Below are 22,294 nucleotides of genomic sequence, written 5' to 3'. Positions count from 1 at the left end.
TGTTCACGTGACAATACTCTTGGAAATCCCCAGGAGACTATGTCATAAACAACACTTTAGAAATAACTTACTCTCCTCAATAAACCTCAGTGAGCATCACTGCCTCCTCTAAAAACACAAGCACAACATCAAACACCACAGCACACTCCAACCTACATCAGATTGGTTCAAAGAAAAGGGAAAAGAAAGCAATATCAAATAAATACAGACACAATCCCATCTACTAATGAATAATGCAATCATTCACAAGCCTTCTGACAACTTTTACTTCTCCAAGAGCAATTTCTGATGATTTTTCAGTGGTTTTATCTCCAGAACTCAATATACACACTATAATGAAATAAAATAAATTAAATTGCAGCAAAGACATTTATTATGTTACAAAATATTTTTATTCTTCTTTTAAAGTTTAGATTAATTAAAGAATCATCAAAAATGTATGTGGTTTCCACAAAAATATTAAGCAGTAGAACTATTTTCAACATGATTTCTGAAGAATCATATGACACTGAAGACTGGAGTAATGATGCTGAAAAAACTGTTTTGATCACAGGAATAAATTCTATTATGTTAAAATAGAAAACTGCTATTTTAATTGTAATAATATTTCAGAATATTACTGTTTTTACTGTACCCCAAACCTTTACATGGTAGTAAGTGGAAAAATGTATTAGTAGCAAAACCTTCTAGTTGCAAACCGGCTCATGGTGACACAAAGACATGAGCTGCTGGTCATGAATATATGCAAAAAATGTTTAATTAGCAAAAAATACTATATCATGGCCAGTAGGAGGCAGGTGTGATAAAAATTTAATTTCAGTCCTGACCTAAATCTGGTTTTGAGGAATGAGAATAACACCAATAAAAAATATTTATATACTGGACTTGGCTTGAAATAAAGTATAGGAAGGGCAAAGGAGATACTGAGAATGACAAGAGAAACTTTGAAATAAAATTGTAAAATAATAAAAGAAGGGTGTGGGCAAACATTTACAGCTATGCATTATATTATTGAATTTTTACACAACAAATAAAGTGTCAGCTGACTTCGGCTCCACTCAGAAGTCCATAGAGAGCGAGCGCTGTTGAACAGGGTTGGCATGATTACGTACCATCATGACGTTGCGTCCACGGGTGATAAAATCATTGTAGCCGATCTCCTCCATCACCCGTTCCTCCAGCCCCAGCTCCAGCTCCTCATCTTCCAGTGCCTCTCTCAGACTCTGGGCGCTGTAAGCGTGAGCGTGCGGGTCGTGTGTGAAAGGGTGCGAGCGGGAGCTGCTCCTGCGTCCGTGGAAGCTGCCCCAGCCTCTGGCCCCAACAACCGTACTCATCTCATCAGAGCCGTGCGAGAAATTATGTGCCCTGCTTGCCATGACGATGGAGGAGGCGCTGCTCGGAGCGCCACAGTGATGCTCGTGAACGCAGCGGGACATGCTGGAGGAGCGGCGGAGTTTCTGCAGACTCTCCAGCTCCTCCGAGAGATCCTCCGGCAGCTCCGCTTCCCGCATGGAGAAGAGCTCGTACTGAGGAGGCTCCAGCACCTCCTGCATCTCTGCAGCGCTGAACAAACCCTTACGGCTCAAGACCTGCAGCAGACAAATACACATTAGCAAGCTGATTCATGTAAAATGTTCATGCATCAAACAAATATTCGAGTTTTAATGCTTAAAGTTAAAGTAAAATGACATTCACAACCCATTCTACTTTGAGTGAAACAGGATATTCAATGAGAAAGAAAATGCAAATGTATCATTTTTGTGCCATTTAAAAAGGAAAGCTGTTTCAGAGATGGAGAATTCAGTTTTGATAAAAGAGTGCAAAAATCTGTGCATTAAATATGGGCATATTTGAATTATTCTTTAATTACTCATTTTGAAAATTATTTGTTTTAATTAATGTCATTGTAATTAAATCATGTGTTTTTCAGTTAAATTACACTTTATATATAATCGCCCAGGCTTACAGAATAATTTTTGTTTTGTTTATTAACATTTACTGATGCATCATTTACAATTAGTCCAGGAATATGTACTTAAAAAGTCAATGGTCAGTATAATTACTTATTATATTATGTTGACATTATTTGTCAAACTAGTGATATCCAGCAGATAAATACATAAGCGAGGTCATATTTAAATATTAGTGTATCTTCACATGTATCATGTAACAAATATTTTGATTTTTTGACAATCTAAAAAGTTGTTTCAGAGAGGAAGAATTACATTTTGATAAGAACATTTTTATAAAAAATTGAAATAAAATGGTTAATGAACATGCACAATATGATTGGGTTTGTTCATTAAATATGTAAATTGAGAACTTTTTAATTATTCTTTAATTATTTATTTTAATGAATGGCTTTTTGCCATTATTATCCATGCTGTCAGGTAAGGCTGCTTACTCTCGGCAAGAATCATACAATCGGCAAGATTTTGGTCAACATTGAGATCCCTATTATCTACCACAGTTACTTATTGAAATATCATTTATTGAACATAAAAAAAGGATTTAATGTAAATAAAATACATAATTTTATATATACACATGTACATAGACATTAAAATATATATTTATATTTTATAATATATTTTTACAAATTGAGAAACTGCAGTTATATTACTTAAAAATTATTTATTTATATTTTTTTCTTTGGAATAACATGCACTGATGAATCATTCACAATTAGACCAAGTACATGTATTTAAAAAAATAAATATTCAGTTTAATTACCTCTTGTATTATTATGTTGACTTCATTCTCCAAACTAGTGAACTCTTTTTAAACTGCAAAAACAAAGGTTTTCCGAAAACTTGCCCTTGCCATTGGTCAAACAAACAAACAGCACAAAGTCACACCAATGGCTGAGTCAATATTGCGGTGTCAGGAAGCTCAAATAGACAAATGCACTAGTGATGTTTTGATAGCGTGTTTGTTTCCAGTGTTTGCATTTTTCAGGGAAATCAACCTACAAATGGCTTATGTATATTTGAAACTGAAGAATAGAAGAAAAAAAGAACATTTATAAAGCTGGGGAAAAAAATATAATCTTAATGTGTATTTCTGACCCTTGTATGAGGCTGTTATTTTCTGATTCTAAATGGTGATTTTGATATAAATAGCCACCTTTTTTCTCGGCTGCTTCATCTGTATAAATACAGATATGATGAGAAGAAGCAAGACCACACCAGATGCCACTCCGATCACAGTGCTATGAGTTTTACTCATCTGTTGGAAGAAACCTTTTGACTTCTTTTCTGCGAGAGACAAGGACAACAAAGGCAAAAGAAAGCAGAAGAACATGAATAAGAAAAGAAAAAAAGAATATTTATTACTGTTTTACATAACCAGGGTTCATGGCGTTTCCATTCTCCACAATAACCCTTTAACCCATGATGTCCAATCCTTCACAAAATAATAATTCAGCATACATAATTTGTGCTTTATATGCAATATTAATTTAGTGAACATAAGGTCATTGAGGTCAAACCCCTGAAGGAGGGACAAAACTATTTGCTTGCTAAACTATCCATTAAAATTCTGAAGAAAGCTTTAACGTTTCATTAGTGACACTAGTATGTGAAAGTACACCTTTCTTTGCATACCATACCTTTGCAGTTGCTCTCGTCCCAGGGAAACACACAGTTCTGAACACCATTACAAACCAGAGTGTTGTTGATGCACATGTTGCTGTGACAGAAGAATGTGTTGGCCAAACATGGAGCTGCAAAACAGAGTTTTTAATGAGATGAAAGCCACATGGAGGATGCAATACCAATATGGTCCACATGATGGACCTCTCACACAACATGTTTGAAATCTAGCACCACTGGTCAGTCTAATTGTGTTTGCCATGCAAAACTACTGAAGCAGAGTATTCTGACACAGTATTTCGGTTAGATAAAGATTTTTTTGTGTTACAGATCTTACATATATATATATATATATATATATATAGCGCTATAATGTATTCCTAGACAAAGGATTGAAGCTAAAATGTAAATCCTATCCAAAAAGTTCAAACATGAAAAATGGAAAATTTAATTTGTGAGTTTTTTTAAATCTCCTTTTGCATTCAGAGGACAAATAACAACATGAGGATGAGTAATGACATCCATTTCTGGGTGAATGATTACTTGAATAAAACTGCACAATGTAAAATGATAGATTAGTGCTTACGTTCAGCAAAGACCGTGAAGAGCATACGGAAGCGGCTCAGTTTGCTGGTCTCGTCGGCCCACATTCGGACCACGCCCACAGCGTTGTCAAGCGTGACGTCGTTGGCAACGGTGCTGCAGAACTTGGCCTTTAGATCTTCAATGGCATTACTGCCTTCATAGATTGCAACAAAGTTCTTCTTACACTCATTTGAGTTCTCCAACTGATACTCCAGAAAGCGGAGATAGATCTGTGTGTGAGATAGAGACACAAACAGCGACATTTAATGCCACTGTAGGTACGTATAATGGTATATATTAAGTTTTATTCTACAGTTCTCTGAAAAACCTGATTCTGATTGGTCATTCACTGCATTCTGATGCAAAATATTTTATATAAAGACACTGAAATTCATAATTGCTCATTTTCACTTTCCTCTTACATAAAAATAATTTCAGCATTTAATGACCATTTATTTATTTATTTGGTAGGAAACCATCATTTTATTTTTTATTATAATTTATTTAAATGTGTTTATATCATTATTGCCGTTTATCTACAGCTTATTTGTGTTTTTATTTATTATGTTTGATTATTTTATGCACGTGCATGCATAATATTATTCCTTTTATTTAAGTATTCAAGTAATACCACTATTACAAAGACAAGTTCTTTAAAAAATGTTCAATAAATACATGATGTTCCAAAGTCAGTTATTAATTGCTATCTCAATATTGACCAAAATAATCATGATTATGATTCTTGCCAAAACTAAGCAGCTCTAAAAGCATGGATAATAATGGAAAAAAGCCAATAATTCAAATGTTCTCAATTGAAATATTTAACAAAAAGGCCAGTCATATTGTGCATGTTCATTGAGCACTTTGACAGAGGGTTTATTTTATAATAATGACCAGCTAACTGTATGTTATCCTGTATCTTACACAACTTCATTCCAAGACTCGACGTCAGTGACTGTACATGTTACAAATCTGTGAGAGAAACGGATGTTTCATCAGGGCTGCGTTACTAACCTTAGACATCGGTGGAGCTCGTATGGTCCAAATACAATCCACTGCTTCCCCTGATTTCACCTTGTTTTCCTCCTCAACTTGACTAGATCTGATTACACCATCTGATCCAGACATTTCAAACTGACAGTCTGACAGGAGGAGAAAACAAAGACAATTAAATTAACATTATAGCATTAAAATATTATAACTTTATATCTTTCAACTACTTGAGAAGAGACCTGAGAAACTTGAGAGTCTGCAGACAGCAGCTGGGAAAAGTAATACTAATAAATTCTAGGGCACTGAAATATTCAGGAGTTTACATAACTGATGCACTAAAGATGGAATTTACATTTATATTTGTTGGGTGCAGTAACCATAGCAACTGAAAAAGAGGGTGTATGAAATATCATTCCAATAGGTATCAAAACATTTTGAAAAATTAAACCTCAAGTACTTTAAAGTCTGTTTCTACATGGCATTCCATGTAAGGTTTAGTAGTAGAAATCTAAAACAAATTTGGCAATATATATTTTATGAAGTGAAAATCACCTAACAGTTTAAAATTTGAGCATTAAAATTTGCACAGTTTCCAACCATAAAATGCATGATTCTTTAAAAATACTATTTGCATAAGTAGTCAGTGCAGAAGCTTTTATCCAAAGCAATATGTAGACAAACACCCTGAAATAACCACCACCCGCGCCATACTACATACATAAGTATTTTCCGTTTACCTGGAATGGGATTCAAGAGTCCCCCAATATGTAGATGAAAGTCAGGATCTGGACGCAAGAGAGGTTTTTGAATAAAAAAAATGAAATGCAATAAAACTAATACAAAGGGAAGAGAGAAAAAAGGCATCAGAGTAAAAGATTTTAAGATCTAATTGCATAAAGAACTGCCACATTCATTTACCTGCAGTATATGAATACTCCACCCTGAAGCCCAGTCCTTCCAGCTCCTCATCGCTGGCAAACCTGATCCACATGAAGCGTCCAGAAGAGGTTACAATTCCTGGACTCTTTGGCCCACAGAACCGATTAATCAACGGAGAGAAAACAAACGGCCCATCACGGATTTCAATATTATCAAAGCGGCACTCAAAGGACGGCTCGATGTAGTAGATGTCATTGAAGACAAGCTGGATTCTCTTCCGTGGATGGGCTAACAAACAAAGATTATGACATGAATAACTGTTGCGACTGAGATTGTTCAAAAATTTGGGGTCGGTAGGATTTTTTAATGGTATTTTTTATTGTTAAAATAATTGTTTTCCATTTGAATATATTTTAACCTTTAATTTATTCCTGTGATGCACAGTTTAATTTTCAGAATCATTACTCCAGTCTTCAGAAATCATTCTAATATGCAGATTTGAAGCTCAAAGAAACATTTCTTATTATTACCGCTGTGCTGCTTAATAATTTTAAATGCTACAATTTTCCAAGATCCTTTGGTGAATAAAAAGTTCAAATTAACAGCATTTATTTGAAACAGAAATCTTTTATAACTTGAATAAATCTTTACCGCCACTTTCGATCAATTTAATGCACCCTTGCTGAATAAAAGTATTAACTCAGCAAGACCCCAAACTTTTGAATGGTCATGCAATGCATATTTTACCAAAGCAACAAATAAGACCAGTATCTGTGGAAGCTTGTGGAAGATAAGACTCATACCCTCCAGGATGTACACACACTCCTTGTTTGGCGGGTAAGTGTTGGGGTAGTTTGGAGAACTAAATGATCCTCCATTTGCCGTCTGAATCAAAGTTCCACAGTGAGCGGGTTTCTTATCCTCAACAGCCACATTCTGAGGCAAAGCTAACAGGATACACACACATAAGATGATCTACATTAAAGGTAGAGCACGATGAAGTAGATCAAAGGTAATGGTTATTAAAGCAAAACAGATGGGAAAGACTCTGTTAGAATGTTAGGTTTAAATCTATCTCATACTCCAAATTAAACATGTGGCTTTGCATGCGAGTTCCTACTTCAAACCAACCTTGAGTTTTCTGTGCCAGTGCGAAACCCTCCTCTATCAGGATAAGCAAAACCAAGGCTGCAAGAAAACAAAAATGGGGCATATTTACAAAGTCTTGGAGCAGTCTTGGACATTCAGTGAACTTTTCTTAAGAAGATACACACTATGACGAAATCAAATACAACTCGGATAGCAGACATGTCGAAAATGTAAAAAGAAGTCTCTCAGGTTTACAAGCCTGTAATTATTTGATCAATAATGCAGTTAAAACAGAAATATTGTGAAATATTAATACAAGTAACAGTTTTCTTTTTGAATATATTTTAAAATGTAATTTATTCCTGTGATGCAATGTGAATTTTCAGCATCACTACTTCACACAGTCTTCAGTGTCACATGATCGTTCAGAAATCATTCTAATACAGTCGTTGCGGGGTGTATTTGATCCCCTGCTGATTTTGTACGTTTGCCCACTGACAAAGAAATGATCAGTCTATAATTTTAATGGTAGGTTTATTTGAACAGTGAGAGACAGAATAACAACAAAAAAATCCAGAAAAACACATTTCAAATAAGTTATAAATTAATTTGCATTTTAATGAGTCAAATAAGTATTTGATCCCCTATCAATCAGCAAGATTTCTGGCTCCCAGGTGTCTTTTATACAGGTAAGGAGCTGAGATTAGGAGCACTCTCTTAAAGGGAGTAATCTCAGTTTGTTACCTGTATAAAAGACAACCTGTCCACAGAAGCAATCAATCAATCAGATTTCAAACTCTCCACCATGGCCAAGACCAAAGAGCTGTCCAAGGATGTCAGGGACAAGATTGTAGACCTACAAAAGGCTGGAATGGGCTACAAGACCATCGCCAAGCAGCTTGGTGAGAAAGTGACAACAGTTGGTGCGATTATTCGCAAATGAAAGAAACACAAAATAACTGTCAATCTCCTTCGGTCTGGGGCTCCATGCAAGATCTCACCTCGTGGAGTTTCAATGATCATGAGAACGGTGAGGAATCAGCCCAGAACTACACGGGAGGATCTTGTCAATGATCTCAAGGCAGCTGGGACCATAGTCACCAAGATAACAATTGGTAACACACTACACCGTGAAGGACTGAAATCCTGCAGTGCCCGCAAGGTCCCCCTGCTCAAGAAAGCACATGTACAGCCCGTCTGAAGTTTGCTAATGATTCAGAGGAGAACTGGGTGAAAGTGTTGTGGTCAGATGAGACCAAAATCCAGCTCTTTGGCATCAACTCAACTCGCCGTGTTTGGAGGAGGAGGAATGCTGCCTATGACCCCAAGAACACCATCCCCACCGTCAAACATGGAGGTGGAAACATTATGCTTTGGGGGTGTTTTTCTGCTAAGGGGACAGGACAACTGCACCGCATCAAAGTGACGATGGACGGGGCCATGTACTGTCAGGGCCAGGGCATTGAAGCCAGCCACGGTATTGAAAATGGGTCGTGGATGGGTATTCCAGCATGACAAAGACCCAAAACACATGGCCAAGGCAACAAAGGAGTGGCTCAAGAAGAAGCACATTAAGGTCCTGGAGTGGCCGCCAGTCTCCAGACCTTAATCCCACAGAAAATCTGTGGAGGGAGCTGAAGGTTCGAGTTGCCAAACGTCAGCCTCGAAACCTTAATGACTTGGAGAGGATCTGCAAAGAGGAGTGGGACAAAATCCCTCCTGAGATGTGTGCAAACCTGGTGACCAACTACAAGAAACGTCTGACCTCTGTGATTGCCAACAAGGGTTTTGCCACCAAGTACTAAGTACAAATAGTTATTTGACTCATTAAAATGCAAATCAATTTATAACTTTTTTGAAATGCATTTTTTCTGGATTCTTTTGTTGTTATTCTGTCTCTCACTGTTCAAATAAACCTACCATTAAAATTATAGACTGATCATTTCTGTCGTAAGTGGGCAAACGTACAAAATCACCAGGGGATCAAAAAAAAAAATATTTGCTGCTCAAGAAACATTTATGATTATCAATGTTGAAAACAATTGTGCTGATTAATATTTTTGTGGAAATAGTGATAATATTTTTATAGAATTCTTTGATGAAAAAGAACAACATTTATTTGAAATACAAAAACATTTAGGCCTATCTTTCGTAACATTATAAATGTCTTCACTGTCAATTTTGATCAATTACATGTTTATTTACTTAAAAGTATTCACTTCTTTCAAAAGAGAATAATGAATCAATCAATTTCTTACTGTCCCAAACTTTTGAGCTGTAGTGTAGCTGTATGTTCTGTTAAAGTTACCAGTAAATGTAAATGCAACCAAGGGCTTTAGAGTTTTCATAATATGAACATAATTACATTTAAACACCTTACTAATTTATTGTAATTATTACTCTAACGCCACATTGCTTTACGTCACACCTGCTTATACTGCTATTTGTCTGCCCTTGAAAACAAGACATTCATAGTGGGATGTGGATGTTCAGGTCACATTCATCAAGCCTAAAATAAAATTTTAAAATGGTAATAAAATTCCTGATCCACACATACAGAGCTGCCAATTCACAAGTTTTATTTAAAAAAAAAAAAAAGACACCAGCCTAAGATCTGAACCCAGAACATTTTTCAATCAGAGCTCAAGCTCAACGGTGAGTTGATGTTATTGATGTTGATGAGGCTTGACAACACAGGTTTTTAAAATATACTGCAGCACGTGTTGACCAGGGTTGTGTTTAGGGACATCACATGTGATTTTCATAACATGAGGAATTGAGAGTTAGCTTATCGAACTCTGATATCAAACCAATTTATGTAATTTCATCAAAGAGGATGGGAGTGAGACAAATCAACTGAAACCACAAAACAGAACTCTAAAACTTGCTTGTGTTTTTGATGTTGTTTCTTACTAAAATAAATGGGAATGACCCAACTGCATCAGCCTCTTTAAGCCATTAGAGAGACTATGACTTAATAATTGATGTCATGAATACTGTGGTTTGTGTGAGGGTTTGTAGAGGAGCTGTCTGTTCAGCACCACATGTGAGATCTGCTGTACTAACACTGACCAACATAGATGTGTCTAAGCAGACATTCAACCTGGTTGGATATAACTTTACTAAATGCATTCTGGGCTGGCTGATCAAAAAGCCAAGAAATAATTCTGTTTTGAACTCTAAATGATGCTTGATGTATGAAAATCTAAATTCAGACAAAATTGATTATTAAATACTATGGTATTACCATGGTTCCATTAAAATGCTATGGTATTCTTTCAAGTATTTTGGAGTAACATGTAAATATGCACTGTAAAATGTCAACCCATTACAATTGAAATATTAAGATCCATTGTTGCATTCATTTTTAAAAGGCATAAATTACATTGTAGGTTGTGTTTTACTTTTTCCACAAATTTGAATTTGATTAATATGTTGACACTGAAAACTTAAAAAGCTGATAATAATTGACAAATGATTGTGGCAAGTTAAATGGAGGGAGACATGCTACTATGACAATTATTAAAATAATTATGATGAATCTGATTCCATCACTGTACCATGGTAAAACCACAGTGCTTTACTGTAATGTAGTACGACACAGGCTATTCTCAAAACATGTTTGACATTCGCACAAATAAGTTGGCATCAGATTTACAAAGACAAAAGTATCATTCATTAACAATGAAGCAACATCAATAATTGAAACATGAACTCACCCTCATGCATTTCCACTTTCACTGAACACTTTTACTCTCGTGAGATTGTTTGTTATCTACATTTTCAACGACATCAAGTTAGACCGTCGCAATACGGCTCTGCAACAGATTTCATGAATAAAGAAGAATCTCTCTCCTGGAATAAATTGGAAAAAATCCATTTGAAAGCTCTAAAAAAAGCATCAAAATAAACTGTATACGCCGAGACGTTCGCAGAAACCCCTGAGCGACGCGCTTCTGAAAAGCCAGTTCTCATTATGACACTGAGGAGGGAGAAGGCTGGCCTCATGAATATTAATTAATTCCATGACCTAAGCGCAGTATGTGGAACTGATTGGCGCTAAATCTGCACCATTCAACTGCTGATTAACAAATACTTATGAATATACATTATGTCAGAATACTTCTGTTCTGCCTTATTTACGTTTTTGACGCGAGGCAGCACAGAAGCTGCATCTGAAGCTACACATACACTACGAAAATGTGCATTTACACTTTCAATGATGAACAAACAAATAGAAATATATATTTGTAAAATATAATATATTAGCATAATTAAAAATGGTTTATATTGCAGATATTTTAAAAAAAAAAAAAAAGACACCAGCCTAAGATCTGAACCCAGAACATTTTTCAATCAGAGCTCAAGCTCAACGGTGAGTTGATGTTATTGATGTTGATGAGGCTTGACAACACAGGTTTTTAAAATATACTGCAGCACGTGTTGACCAGGGTTGTGTTTAGGGACATCACATGTGATTTTCATAACATGAGGAATTGAGAGTTAGCTTATCGAACTCTGATATCAAACCAATTTATGTAATTTCATCAAAGAGGATGGGAGTGAGACAAATCAACTGAAACCACAAAACAGAACTCTAAAACTTGCTTGTGTTTTTGATGTTGTTTCTTACTAAAATAAATGGGAATGACCCAACTGCATCAGCCTCTTTAAGCCATTAGAGAGACTATGACTTAATAATTGATGTCATGAATACTGTGGTTTGTGTGAGGGTTTGTAGAGGAGCTGTCTGTTCAGCACCACATGTGAGATCTGCTGTACTAACACTGACCAACATAGATGTGTCTAAGCAGACATTCAACCTGGTTGGATATAACTTTACTAAATGCATTCTGGGCTGGCTGATCAAAAAGCCAAGAAATAATTCTGTTTTGAACTCTAAATGATGCTTGATGTATGAAAATCTAAATTCAGACAAAATTGATTATTAAATACTATGGTATTACCATGGTTCCATTAAAATGCTATGGTATTCTTTCAAGTATTTTGGAGTAACATGTAAATATGCACTGTAAAATGTCAACCCATTACAATTGAAATATTAAGATCCATTGTTGCATTCATTTTAAAAGGCATAAATTACATTGTAGGTTGTGTTTTACTTTTTCCACAAATTTGAATTTGATTAATATGTTGACACTGAAAACTTAAAAGCTGATAATAATTGACAAATGATTGTGGCAAGTTAAATGGAGGAGACATGCTACTATGACAATTATTAAAATAATTATGATGAATCTGATTCCATCACTGTACCATGGTAAAACCACAGTGCTTTACTGTAATGTAGTACGACACAGGCTATTCTCAAAACATGTTTGACATTCGCACAAATAAGTTGGCATCAGATTTACAAAGACAAAAGTATCATTCATTAACAATGAAGCAACATCAATAATTGAAACATGAACTCACCCTCATGCATTTCCACTTTCACTGAACACTTTTACTCTCGTGAGATTGTTTGTTATCTACATTTTCAACGACATCAAGTTAGACCGTCGCAATACGGCTCTGCAACAGATTTCATGAATAAAGAAGAATCTCTCTCCTGGAATAAATTGGAAAAAATCCATTTGAAAGCTCTAAAAAAAGCATCAAAATAAACTGTATACGCCGAGACGTTCGCAGAAACCCCTGAGCGACGCGCTTCTGAAAAGCCAGTTCTCATTATGACACTGAGGAGGGAGAAGGCTGGCCTCATGAATATTAATTAATTCCATGACCTAAGCGCAGTATGTGGAACTGATTGGCGCTAAATCTGCACCATTCAACTGCTGATTAACAAATACTTATGAATATACATTATGTCAGAATACTTCTGTTCTGCCTTATTTACGTTTTTGACGCGAGGCAGCACAGAAGCTGCATCTGAAGCTACACATACACTACGAAAATGTGCATTTACACTTTCAATGATGAACAAACAAATAGAAATATATATTTGTAAAATATAATATATTAGCATAATTAAAAATGGTTTATATTGCAGATATTTATAAAAAAAAAAAAAAATATATATATATATATATATATATATATTTTTTTTTTTTTTTTGTCTTAAATCTTCAATTATAAAAATAAATGATAAATAAATAATTAAATATATACAGCAGCATCCAAATTGCTTTAGGCACTAAGGGTTGAGGTAAGTCAGAGGTGCCAGTACTATTACTACTAATGTTTTGGTGCAGTATTAGAACTTTGCACAAAATTTGAAGGCAGGACAGAGCCTGCACAGAGCAGTCTTAAGCTGTGTAAAGAAGTCTTAGGACAGTGTTTCTCAATCCTGTTCCAGGAGGCCCACCAGCACCGCACGTTTTGGGTGTCTCCCTTACTGGACACACATATTTCGGGTCTTGAACCCTCTATTAATGAGCCGATTAGTTATGTTAGATTAGAAGGCATCTAAAATGTACAGTACTCCAGCCAGGACCAGGATTGAGAACCACAGCTCTAGGAAGATTACAAAAAAGCATCCACATGACCCAAGTAATATTCACAAGCTAAGTCTTGATAGTAGGATTCATAATATTGCAGATGGGGTCTGCACAGCTGTTGGAAACAAGGGATTTGAGACTTAACACTGGTCTCTCGGAGGGGTCTGTTCCACCCATGAACGCCTGATAAGCAGTATGGGGACTGAACTGATGAGGCGTGTCGCAGAAGCTGATTACATTGTCTCTATAAGGAGGGATATGAATTCTAATAATATCGGACTTTCAACACCTGATCACGTAATGCATTGACTGTCAAGGTTTGTCGCACACTATGGCTTTAATAACCTTTAAACTTGGCAAGCATCACTATATTATTGCTCAGAAACCCTTGACCTTTAGTATTAAACTTAATAAGTTATCTCACAGTGCTTGTGATACAAACATGAATGATGCCACAAATCATGTGGCTCTAAGAGATCAGATTTAGGATCATTGCCCATAATGTTATAGAGGCTTGGAGGTGGGGATAATCTTGGATCATTGGCAAATGTTTACAAATATTGTATTTTGAAAGATGCATCCTTTAAATACATTTTAGTTTAACTGTGCTAATTCGGCATCATTTAAACTGTTGATTAATAAAACTTGTGAATATTAATTATGTCATGTGACTGTTGAGTCACAAGTGAGTCAGCACAGAAACTGCATCTAAAACTACACATATGAAAATCTGCATTTATACAGTTTTTTAATGATGGATAAACAAATGCATTTAAAGTTGCAGAAATAATATTAAAACTGGACCCTCTGTATTAAAGTTCACCCAAAAAATTAAAATTTGCTGAACATTTACTCACCCTCAGGCCATCCAAGATGTAGATGGGTTTAAACAAATAAACATCTTCATCAGAACAGATTTAGAGAAATTTAGCATTTCATCACTTGCTCACCAATGGATGCTCTGCAGTGAATGGGTGCCGTCAGAATGAGAGTCCAAACAGCTGATAAAAACATCACAATAATCCACAAGTAATCCATACGACTACGGTCCATTAATAAACGTCTCATATTGTTTGTGGTAAATGTGAATAATGCATCAAAACATGCGGCTCTAAGATTTATAATTTTGCTCATATTAAAGGCTTGGATGTGGGATAATATTGCAAAACTAGCAGATCTGTTTCCCATAATTGTATGCTGAATGCTATGCATAATAATTTTCATCCTGTATGTTAAACAGTATTCACTTAACAGCCCAAAATTGTTTAACTTTAGGCTACAAGTTTCAAAAGTCTCTTGAATTATGCTTCTAACCAGTTAAAATATATGCACCGCTTAAATGATCACAGAACATTTATTTTCCACTCATGGCCCAACAAGACCATGCCTGCTGACAACTAATATAAAAAGAGCTTTCATAAATAACTTAAGCTGCCAGTGAAGTATGATGGCACTTATTTGCAATTCAAATTAAGCTGAAACTCCCTTTCATCTCTGCCAGAGAAGATGAGATTCTCACCTGAGAATAGAGATTCTGCCACATTCATTTACAATGGCCTAGATAAGGCAATGAAGCCACACTGTGCTGAAGTCAACATGTAACCACTGAGGTATAGGATCCACATTTGGCCAGTGCACATCTAGTTTAAAGATTTACTTTCTATGTGTTACGTAGCAGAGTAACACATAAATGGATTGATAGTTTCAGCATGTTTTTTTCAAATGAAACAGGTAAAAATATTAATGCAAACAAAAAATAGAGTAACATTTGTATTTTCTAAACAGCCGCTATACAGTATTTGCACAGCAGGGTTTGTTTCTGTAAACAGAAATCTAAAAAAAAAAAAAAACATAAAAGGAGAACACTTTTTATTTCATTATCATGTTTTATTTATTATTGTAGAATGGAATAGCCACTTTTTTCATTGACGTATAGTGTTTTGAAAATGGATCACGTTATGGAAGTAAAATGGGTTTGTGACTGACATTTTTGCATATATCTTGAATATTTAGCATGTATTGAATATCTAATTCCAAAAGAACAAAAAGTTACTTTTAATAATTGCAACTTCTACTGTTTAAATGGGATAAATCTTTCACTCTTTAAAAGGAATAGTTCCCCCAATCTTCAGCAAAATCACTTGCTCACCAATAATCACGATAATCCACACGACCCCAGTCCATAAATTAATGACTAGTGAAGTCTGTGAATTCTAACAGCACCCATTCACTGCAGAGGACCCTTTGGTGAGCAAGTGATGTAATGCTACATTTCTCCAACTCTCTTCCAATTAGGAAATCAATAGTCAAGAGTCAATAAATTTTCTGCAAAATTAATTTTGGGGTACACTATTCCTTTAAAAGTGTGCTGTGAAATAATTCCCTGATGCTGAAAAAAAAAAAAAAAAAATCTTAAATGTAACATAATCTGAGGATGCAATTAAACATTTATATGAAATAACATTTATTTTAGATAACACTCAAAAAGATCAAAAAGAGCATCAGTTAGGCATGGCATGTTTTTTGCAGCATCTAAGTTCGTGACTTGTGTATTTGTCTGCACACGATTGCAGATCTAAGTCAATCTTGATGTCGCGTCTGGTTGAGTGTTGAAGGATTAAGAAAAGAGTAAAATCTTTTTGTTAATCTGGTGCTTTGTAGAGCGAGAGAGAGGGAGAATTTGCTAGTCAATTTCCTGTCAGCAAACTTAATTTCAAAGCAGAAAAAAAACAAGGAATACTGTTATGTATGAGTAAAACAATGTGTGACCTGCCAGTGAACCCGGACATGCAAATCGTTTTACTTAATTATATTTATATTAATAAACATCAATATTATTAATATTTAAACAAATTCAAAATAGAAATATATATATTGTTTTGTTTAATAAAAGAACACTTATGTTTGTGTTTAAAACTATACAGTATGTATGTGCTAAACCAACTGGATTTTGAGAGTGGAAGAAAGAGCATAGAAGATAAATTTAACACAAACACTTATGCCAGCCATATGGCCACACACACACACAAACTCAGTGTGGTAAATCTTTTGCATTCCCCGAGTAGTTGTTCAGCAGAGCAGCCGAAGGTTTTGCATCTTTCAGATTCATCAAAACGGTCTCATATACTCTCTAATACACACTCAATCAATATAGTCTCATAATGCACAACCACAATATCCTCAGTAACATTACATGCTTCATATATGGAGCTTAATATCACCTGATATTTTAAATGTACATATATATTTCAAACCTACAGCACAGAACACATGGTACACAGATAAACCCTGTATAGCCATATGTGTATGTGATTTGAAGGGTTAAATCCATGAAACACTCTGGATTAGACTATAACATGTGACAGGGCACACAATCAGATTTATTCCAAAATTATATTGAAGATACAAGTGATTTTCTTCAGATATTTCAATGGATGTGTGACGTTGATTTTGGTAATGTCCTAAGAAAGAGTGGTCTTCTATATAATCATTTAAATTCTTATGGTCATATGTACTGAACTGAATTTGTTAGATGGCAGAAGTCTTATTAATAGTTAAATGTAAAATTTAAAAATACATTTTCAACGAAGCAGATTTGCAAATCAGCCAAAAAGACAAATATGGCAAAGAAGAACTGCTGAGACATGATATCTACAGTATGTCTTTAAATAAAATTACATACAAAATTATATATACACGTATATAATTTTTTTCTTTCTTTATTTACAAAAATATATATTTACAAAACATGTTATTTAAACTATAGGTCTAGTTTAGCAATATTGTAAATGGCAGTAGTGCAGATGATCTGTATATGTTTCTATAGCACTAAAAATTTCACTGAAAGAAAGAAATGAAGGCAGCCAGCCTCTCTCTGTGAGAACATGGGGAGGGAAATATCTTTCTGACTGAAGTCCTGATCTCAAGCAATCTGAGACTTCAGCAAATCTCTCAACATCCCTCAGACTAAAAATAACCTCAAAATACATTAAAGCCACCAGCAACCCACTCACACCAAAGAGGTCAGAAACACATACTGATCTTCACTGCCGTTATAAAGTTGGTATTTATATAGGTCAATTTTTCTTAACTATCCTGAAAATTTAAATCTCAAAAACTTTTAAGTCATATCCTTATTTACAGAAGACCACATCCGTTAGATGTTTGAGTTTATAATCTTGAGATGAAACGTGACCTTGGTGAAAACGCAATGATTTCTGTGGAAATCTCGATGTCAAATCTCAGTCTGTTTATAAAATCCCATGAGTTACATCATCAGACACGTCTTTGGCTATACATGTGATCAAAGAAACAATGGATAAAATCCAAGGCATTATCATTACACATGCTCTGAATGGCAATGAAACCCTTATTTCTGGCTTGACAGCATCCACTGAATCTAAAGTTTTAATTTGTGAGTTTTTTGGCTTTATTAAGCAATAAAAGAATCATAAATGCACACTGTTTGTATGTTTATCTTTTACTATGCGTATGTTATTTCCTTCTCAACAGAAGGAAATGTGTGGTGAGAGGGCAATTTCAGAACAGCACAACGGAAATCCAATCCAAATTAGAGAGCTGGTAAACAAAAACACACTAGCACTCCAACTTTGCCACTGTCTTTCCTCCAAAACATGTTTCTAATCATCCCTTGGTATTTACTTTGTGCAAAGAGCTTCCTCCAAAAAAGGACGAAAGAGCATGAAAATGTCGTGGCAGACACTGCGAGAGGAATCAAAATGAAGGGATTGAGAGATTTAAGAGTGATAACAGCTTCATCTCTGTCTCTCACACTCATTACACAGATAGTTCTCACAGCTCTGCAATTACTGCTTCAGCTGTACAATTACTGCTAACAACAACAGCTGCCATCATCCATAGCAAAAACACAGATGACTGCACACACACAAACAAGAGAGAGATAAGGATAGAGATGAAGTTGCATGAATGTGCCATCTAGAATATTAAAAGGGAAGACATACACCAATGCTTTAATCTCAGGGTCATATAGGGTAATTTGTAAAAACATGAAGCACTAGTTAAAAAAAAAAAAAAAAATCTTATTAGGCCTACATATTATACTGCCAAAATGATCCACAGCTCTGTGTCCCCATCTTGTGGATAATTTCTTATAGCAGCAGCAGCAGCAGCAAATAAATAAAATGAAATAATCAAATGTGGTATTATAAAATCAAATATTACGAAATATAGGCTACCAAATTTTAGAGGAAAAAAATGGAATTCACATGGGGGGCATTTTTGTCCCAAGCCTTCTTCATTTCTGACCCTGACATAGATTTTACAGCAGCAAGATGCTGCATGCTGCAAATTATCTGTAGCCTACTTCCTGAAATACTGAATAGTCTGTAAAATGTTTGGATCAGTAATTGTATTTGTTGTGACTGTGTAACTGTGTCAATGTAAATATACAGCTCTGAATGACTGGGCATCATTGAACCGTTTGTGCAGTCAAAGAGGCAGAAAATGACTCACTTTAATCAATAGTTCCACATTTTAAAACCGGTGACGCTGTGCACGAGGGCGGTCAGGGAGTGTCTGTGTGGAAACACGTAAATTTCCAACAGCTCTTTTGACGGAGGGAGTCATTCAGGGGTAGCATTAGGTCCGATTCATTTTAATGACTCGGTTCGTTTCAGTGAACCGGTTCAATACGGATTCTTTTGAGTCATCAAGTTTTCCTAGATGTGCGGAATTTAGCTGTTTTGTATTTATGTATACAAAATTATGTTGGTCCTTAATTTACAGTGTGCAAATTATTCTTTAAAATTAATAGTGGACCACTTTGAAAGACTGGCACGCGCATTCTGTTGGTCTCGCGAAATTGTCGCATAGTCAAACGTCAAGTAAAGACTTTTAACCATAGGCTAATGTGATACAGCTGCTTGTGATTTGTAAATACACAATTAACTGACATGTGATGACTTTTTGTCGACGCTGCGCATGAATAAATAACTACCTTAAACCAATGCAACTTCAGATTTAATTTACTCTGAACACGCTTGTATTTGTTTATATTTGCTTAAATGTTGAGTTTAAATTAGGTGTTTTGTCAGACAGGTTTTCTTAACTGCTTAAAAAAAAAATCTAAATTAAGTTTAAACAATTTTTTTCAAATTTCTGTCGTCGGCTCAAATGAATCATTAAAAAGAATCGGCTCAAAAGAGTGATTCGTCTGGAAACTGTGCATCACTATCTGAGAGTTTCCTCCTTTTTGCACAGTCAGTCTATCCATCCCAGATCCTCTGCTCGCGTCTCCACTCATTTACTGTTCAACAAAGGTAGGTTTTTACTTAATTGACAATTTGATCTGCTACGCATGCAAAACGGCAATGTTTACATTTTGGATTAGTACAATAAGTATCCTGCTTATCGGTATAGTCTCAGTAGGACTCTGCTTTGTCCCGCTGTCCCAGCTCTGATGCCACGTCAGTGGGAAAATTATAACGGGTTTAAACTCCACCATGTTATTTCAGGGTTAATTATTTTAAACACTTAATTTGACAGTTTAAATTGTGTTTTAAATCTCTTTACAAGAGTGTGGTCCCCAGTTGAGACCCATGTTCAAAGCACTTAAGCAGGAAGGTGTGGCTGGGATAAAATAAGAGTTTAAACTGTCTTGCATATAAACTTTATAAATAAATGAATATGGGGAAAATAATGAGTTTTTTTATTTCATTTAATAGAGTTTTTTAAAAATTTAATTTAATGTCCAGAGTATCCAAAATAAAAATAGGTCTTTGTGCTTTTATTTACATAAATGCCAATGGAAGCTGTTCATATCCATCAATGTGTGCTTGTTTCTCTTCCCTATTTAGTGGCCAAATAAAACCACAAAAAGAACATGATGTTTCAGCATCAAAGCTCATACTTTTATCCAACATACTAATATATGCATGTTAAGTGCAATAGTGGTTATCCTTGTAATTTAATTAGGCTAATTCCGTTTTTTTTTTTTTTTTGTTCTACATAACATGTTCCACTGGCTGATGTTTTACATGAATATATGCAAAACACCCTGACCACGATACCAACATGTTAGTAACTTTCTCAAATTGTGACTAACAATTCTTGATTCATTTGAAAATTATAAAAGTTTGTTTTTTGTCATTCCTGCTAAAGCAACTTCCTGTGGCCTTCCTTTCCATTATGTGATGTTTTATACTGTTTCCAAAACTCTAGTCTGAATCTGTAGTCTGTATCTACAATATCTGTAGTCCAGTTTATAGTCTGAGACCTTCACCATGAAACTTTTGCGCTTGGCCCAGTGACAGCTAGTTTTTAGAAATTAGTTAAGACTGGTGTTGTATACATAAAAATAGCTGTTTGTGTGAGATGGCTTTAATAACTGCGATCCATCTCTCTATTGCAAGGGGGCAGAATGGGAGCAAAGCTCAGCCGGAAGAAGAGTGAAGCAGGGATAGGAGCAGAGACAGTAGGTCCAACTGTAGAAGAGGGCTCACCTGTGGCTGAAAATGCAGAGCAGAAATCTTCTGAAGGTGAGGTTCAAGAAGAAAGCATGCCTGCAGAAGAGAAGACCATCGGTGAGCCTGGCTCTTCAACCGGTGTTCTGCAGAGTCTTACACAAGCTGTAGGAGAAACGGTCAACGCAGTCACTGAACAGATTGCTGCACCGGTGGAAGATGTTGTAAACAAAGGTATTGAAGCAGTGGAGTCCGCACTGGCATCCGTCAGCCTGATTGAGAAGAAACCTGAGCCTGAACAGAAGTCTGAACCTGTAGTAGATCTCGCCGATTCTGGTGTTCTCCAAGAACCCAGCCTCTTGGATGACCTGCTGAAATCTCCACTCTCAGAAGCCCTCATTTCTGGAGTCACGATGGTGAGTGAAGCTATGACCAGTGAGAAGGTGGAAGACAAAATTAGCAATCCTGCACCAGCTGAGAACAAGGATTTGTTGGAATGTCTGGATAAGGTGGAGACGCCTTCAGTGGACCTCCTGGACTGTAAACTGACCCATGAATCCACAATCCCTAACTCTGATCCACCATTCACTTTGGAAGATATGGGACAGAATGCAGTTGACGCAGTCAACCTTATATAAACCACTACACATGCCTCTAGAAAACAGCAGTGGCTTGAAGATCATTAGGTGTAATTATGTCGGAACAATATTCAAGATGTTTTTTGTTTTAATTCCTGAGGATGTAGTCATGAAACAGGGTTGTTTGTCATTCAGAATTGAATTGAGGTAGCAAACTGGATGCAGAATTCGTTAGAAATTATTAAAGGTCAAAGAATTTCATAAAACTGTCATTTTTCGCAGAAATATTGGCTTGACAACACCTTATTTGAAAGTTTGGACCACAGTTTTTAAAGCCTTGATGTTTGAAGGTTACTATTAGTCACTTTAATTCTGAGTTTTACACAACCCTGTCATGAAATAGATGAAAGCTACATGTAAAACAAGCCATCTCAGATATCTAATGAACATTCCTTATGCCTACCAATTTGTTGACAAGCAGCAAACCAGCTGTCTGGTATCTTATCTTTATGGTCTACTTTCTTCCAAGCTCTTGGTGATTGTGTATGAACCGTTCAGTCTCCCATTGGGGAAGAGGAAAAGGATGTACATTAAAACATTGATTGTTTGTTGTAAAGGAAAATAAAGACTGTAACACATCACAATAACATTGTTCTTTGATCTGTATTTTGTAT

The 22,294-nt window shown here is 35.6% G+C and overlaps 2 protein-coding genes across 2 annotated transcripts; one reads left to right on the top strand and one right to left on the bottom strand.

The window, feature by feature from the left end:
• Positions 1–78: 78 nt before the first annotated feature.
• neto2b (neuropilin (NRP) and tolloid (TLL)-like 2b) lies at positions 79–11,081 on the bottom strand. The gene is made up of 10 exons (XM_058751600.1): positions 10,859–11,081; positions 7,182–7,238; positions 6,854–6,997; positions 6,090–6,338; positions 5,909–5,956; positions 5,193–5,320; positions 4,180–4,408; positions 3,611–3,724; positions 3,127–3,257; positions 79–1,589 (listed from the first exon to the last, which is right to left on the bottom strand). The coding sequence occupies exons 1-10, from the start codon at positions 10,866–10,868 to the stop codon at positions 1,059–1,061; spliced, it is 1,641 nt and encodes a 546-aa protein (XP_058607583.1). The 5' UTR covers positions 10,869–11,081; the 3' UTR covers positions 79–1,058.
• Positions 11,082–19,581: 8,500 nt separating this feature from the next.
• On the top strand, positions 19,582–22,267 carry si:dkey-238c7.16 (uncharacterized protein LOC559078 homolog). The gene is made up of 2 exons (XM_058751908.1): positions 19,582–19,899; positions 20,992–22,267. The coding sequence occupies exon 2, from the start codon at positions 21,000–21,002 to the stop codon at positions 21,678–21,680; it is 681 nt and encodes a 226-aa protein (XP_058607891.1). The 5' UTR covers positions 19,582–19,899; positions 20,992–20,999; the 3' UTR covers positions 21,681–22,267.
• Positions 22,268–22,294: the final 27 nt, after the last annotated feature.

The sequence above is a fragment of the Onychostoma macrolepis genome, chromosome 18 (assembly GCF_012432095.1).
Source record: "Onychostoma macrolepis isolate SWU-2019 chromosome 18, ASM1243209v1, whole genome shotgun sequence".
NCBI lineage: Eukaryota > Metazoa > Chordata > Actinopteri > Cypriniformes > Cyprinidae > Onychostoma > Onychostoma macrolepis.
The sequence above is the reverse complement of the archived record's forward strand: the minus strand, read 5'-3'. Positions and strand labels throughout refer to the sequence as shown.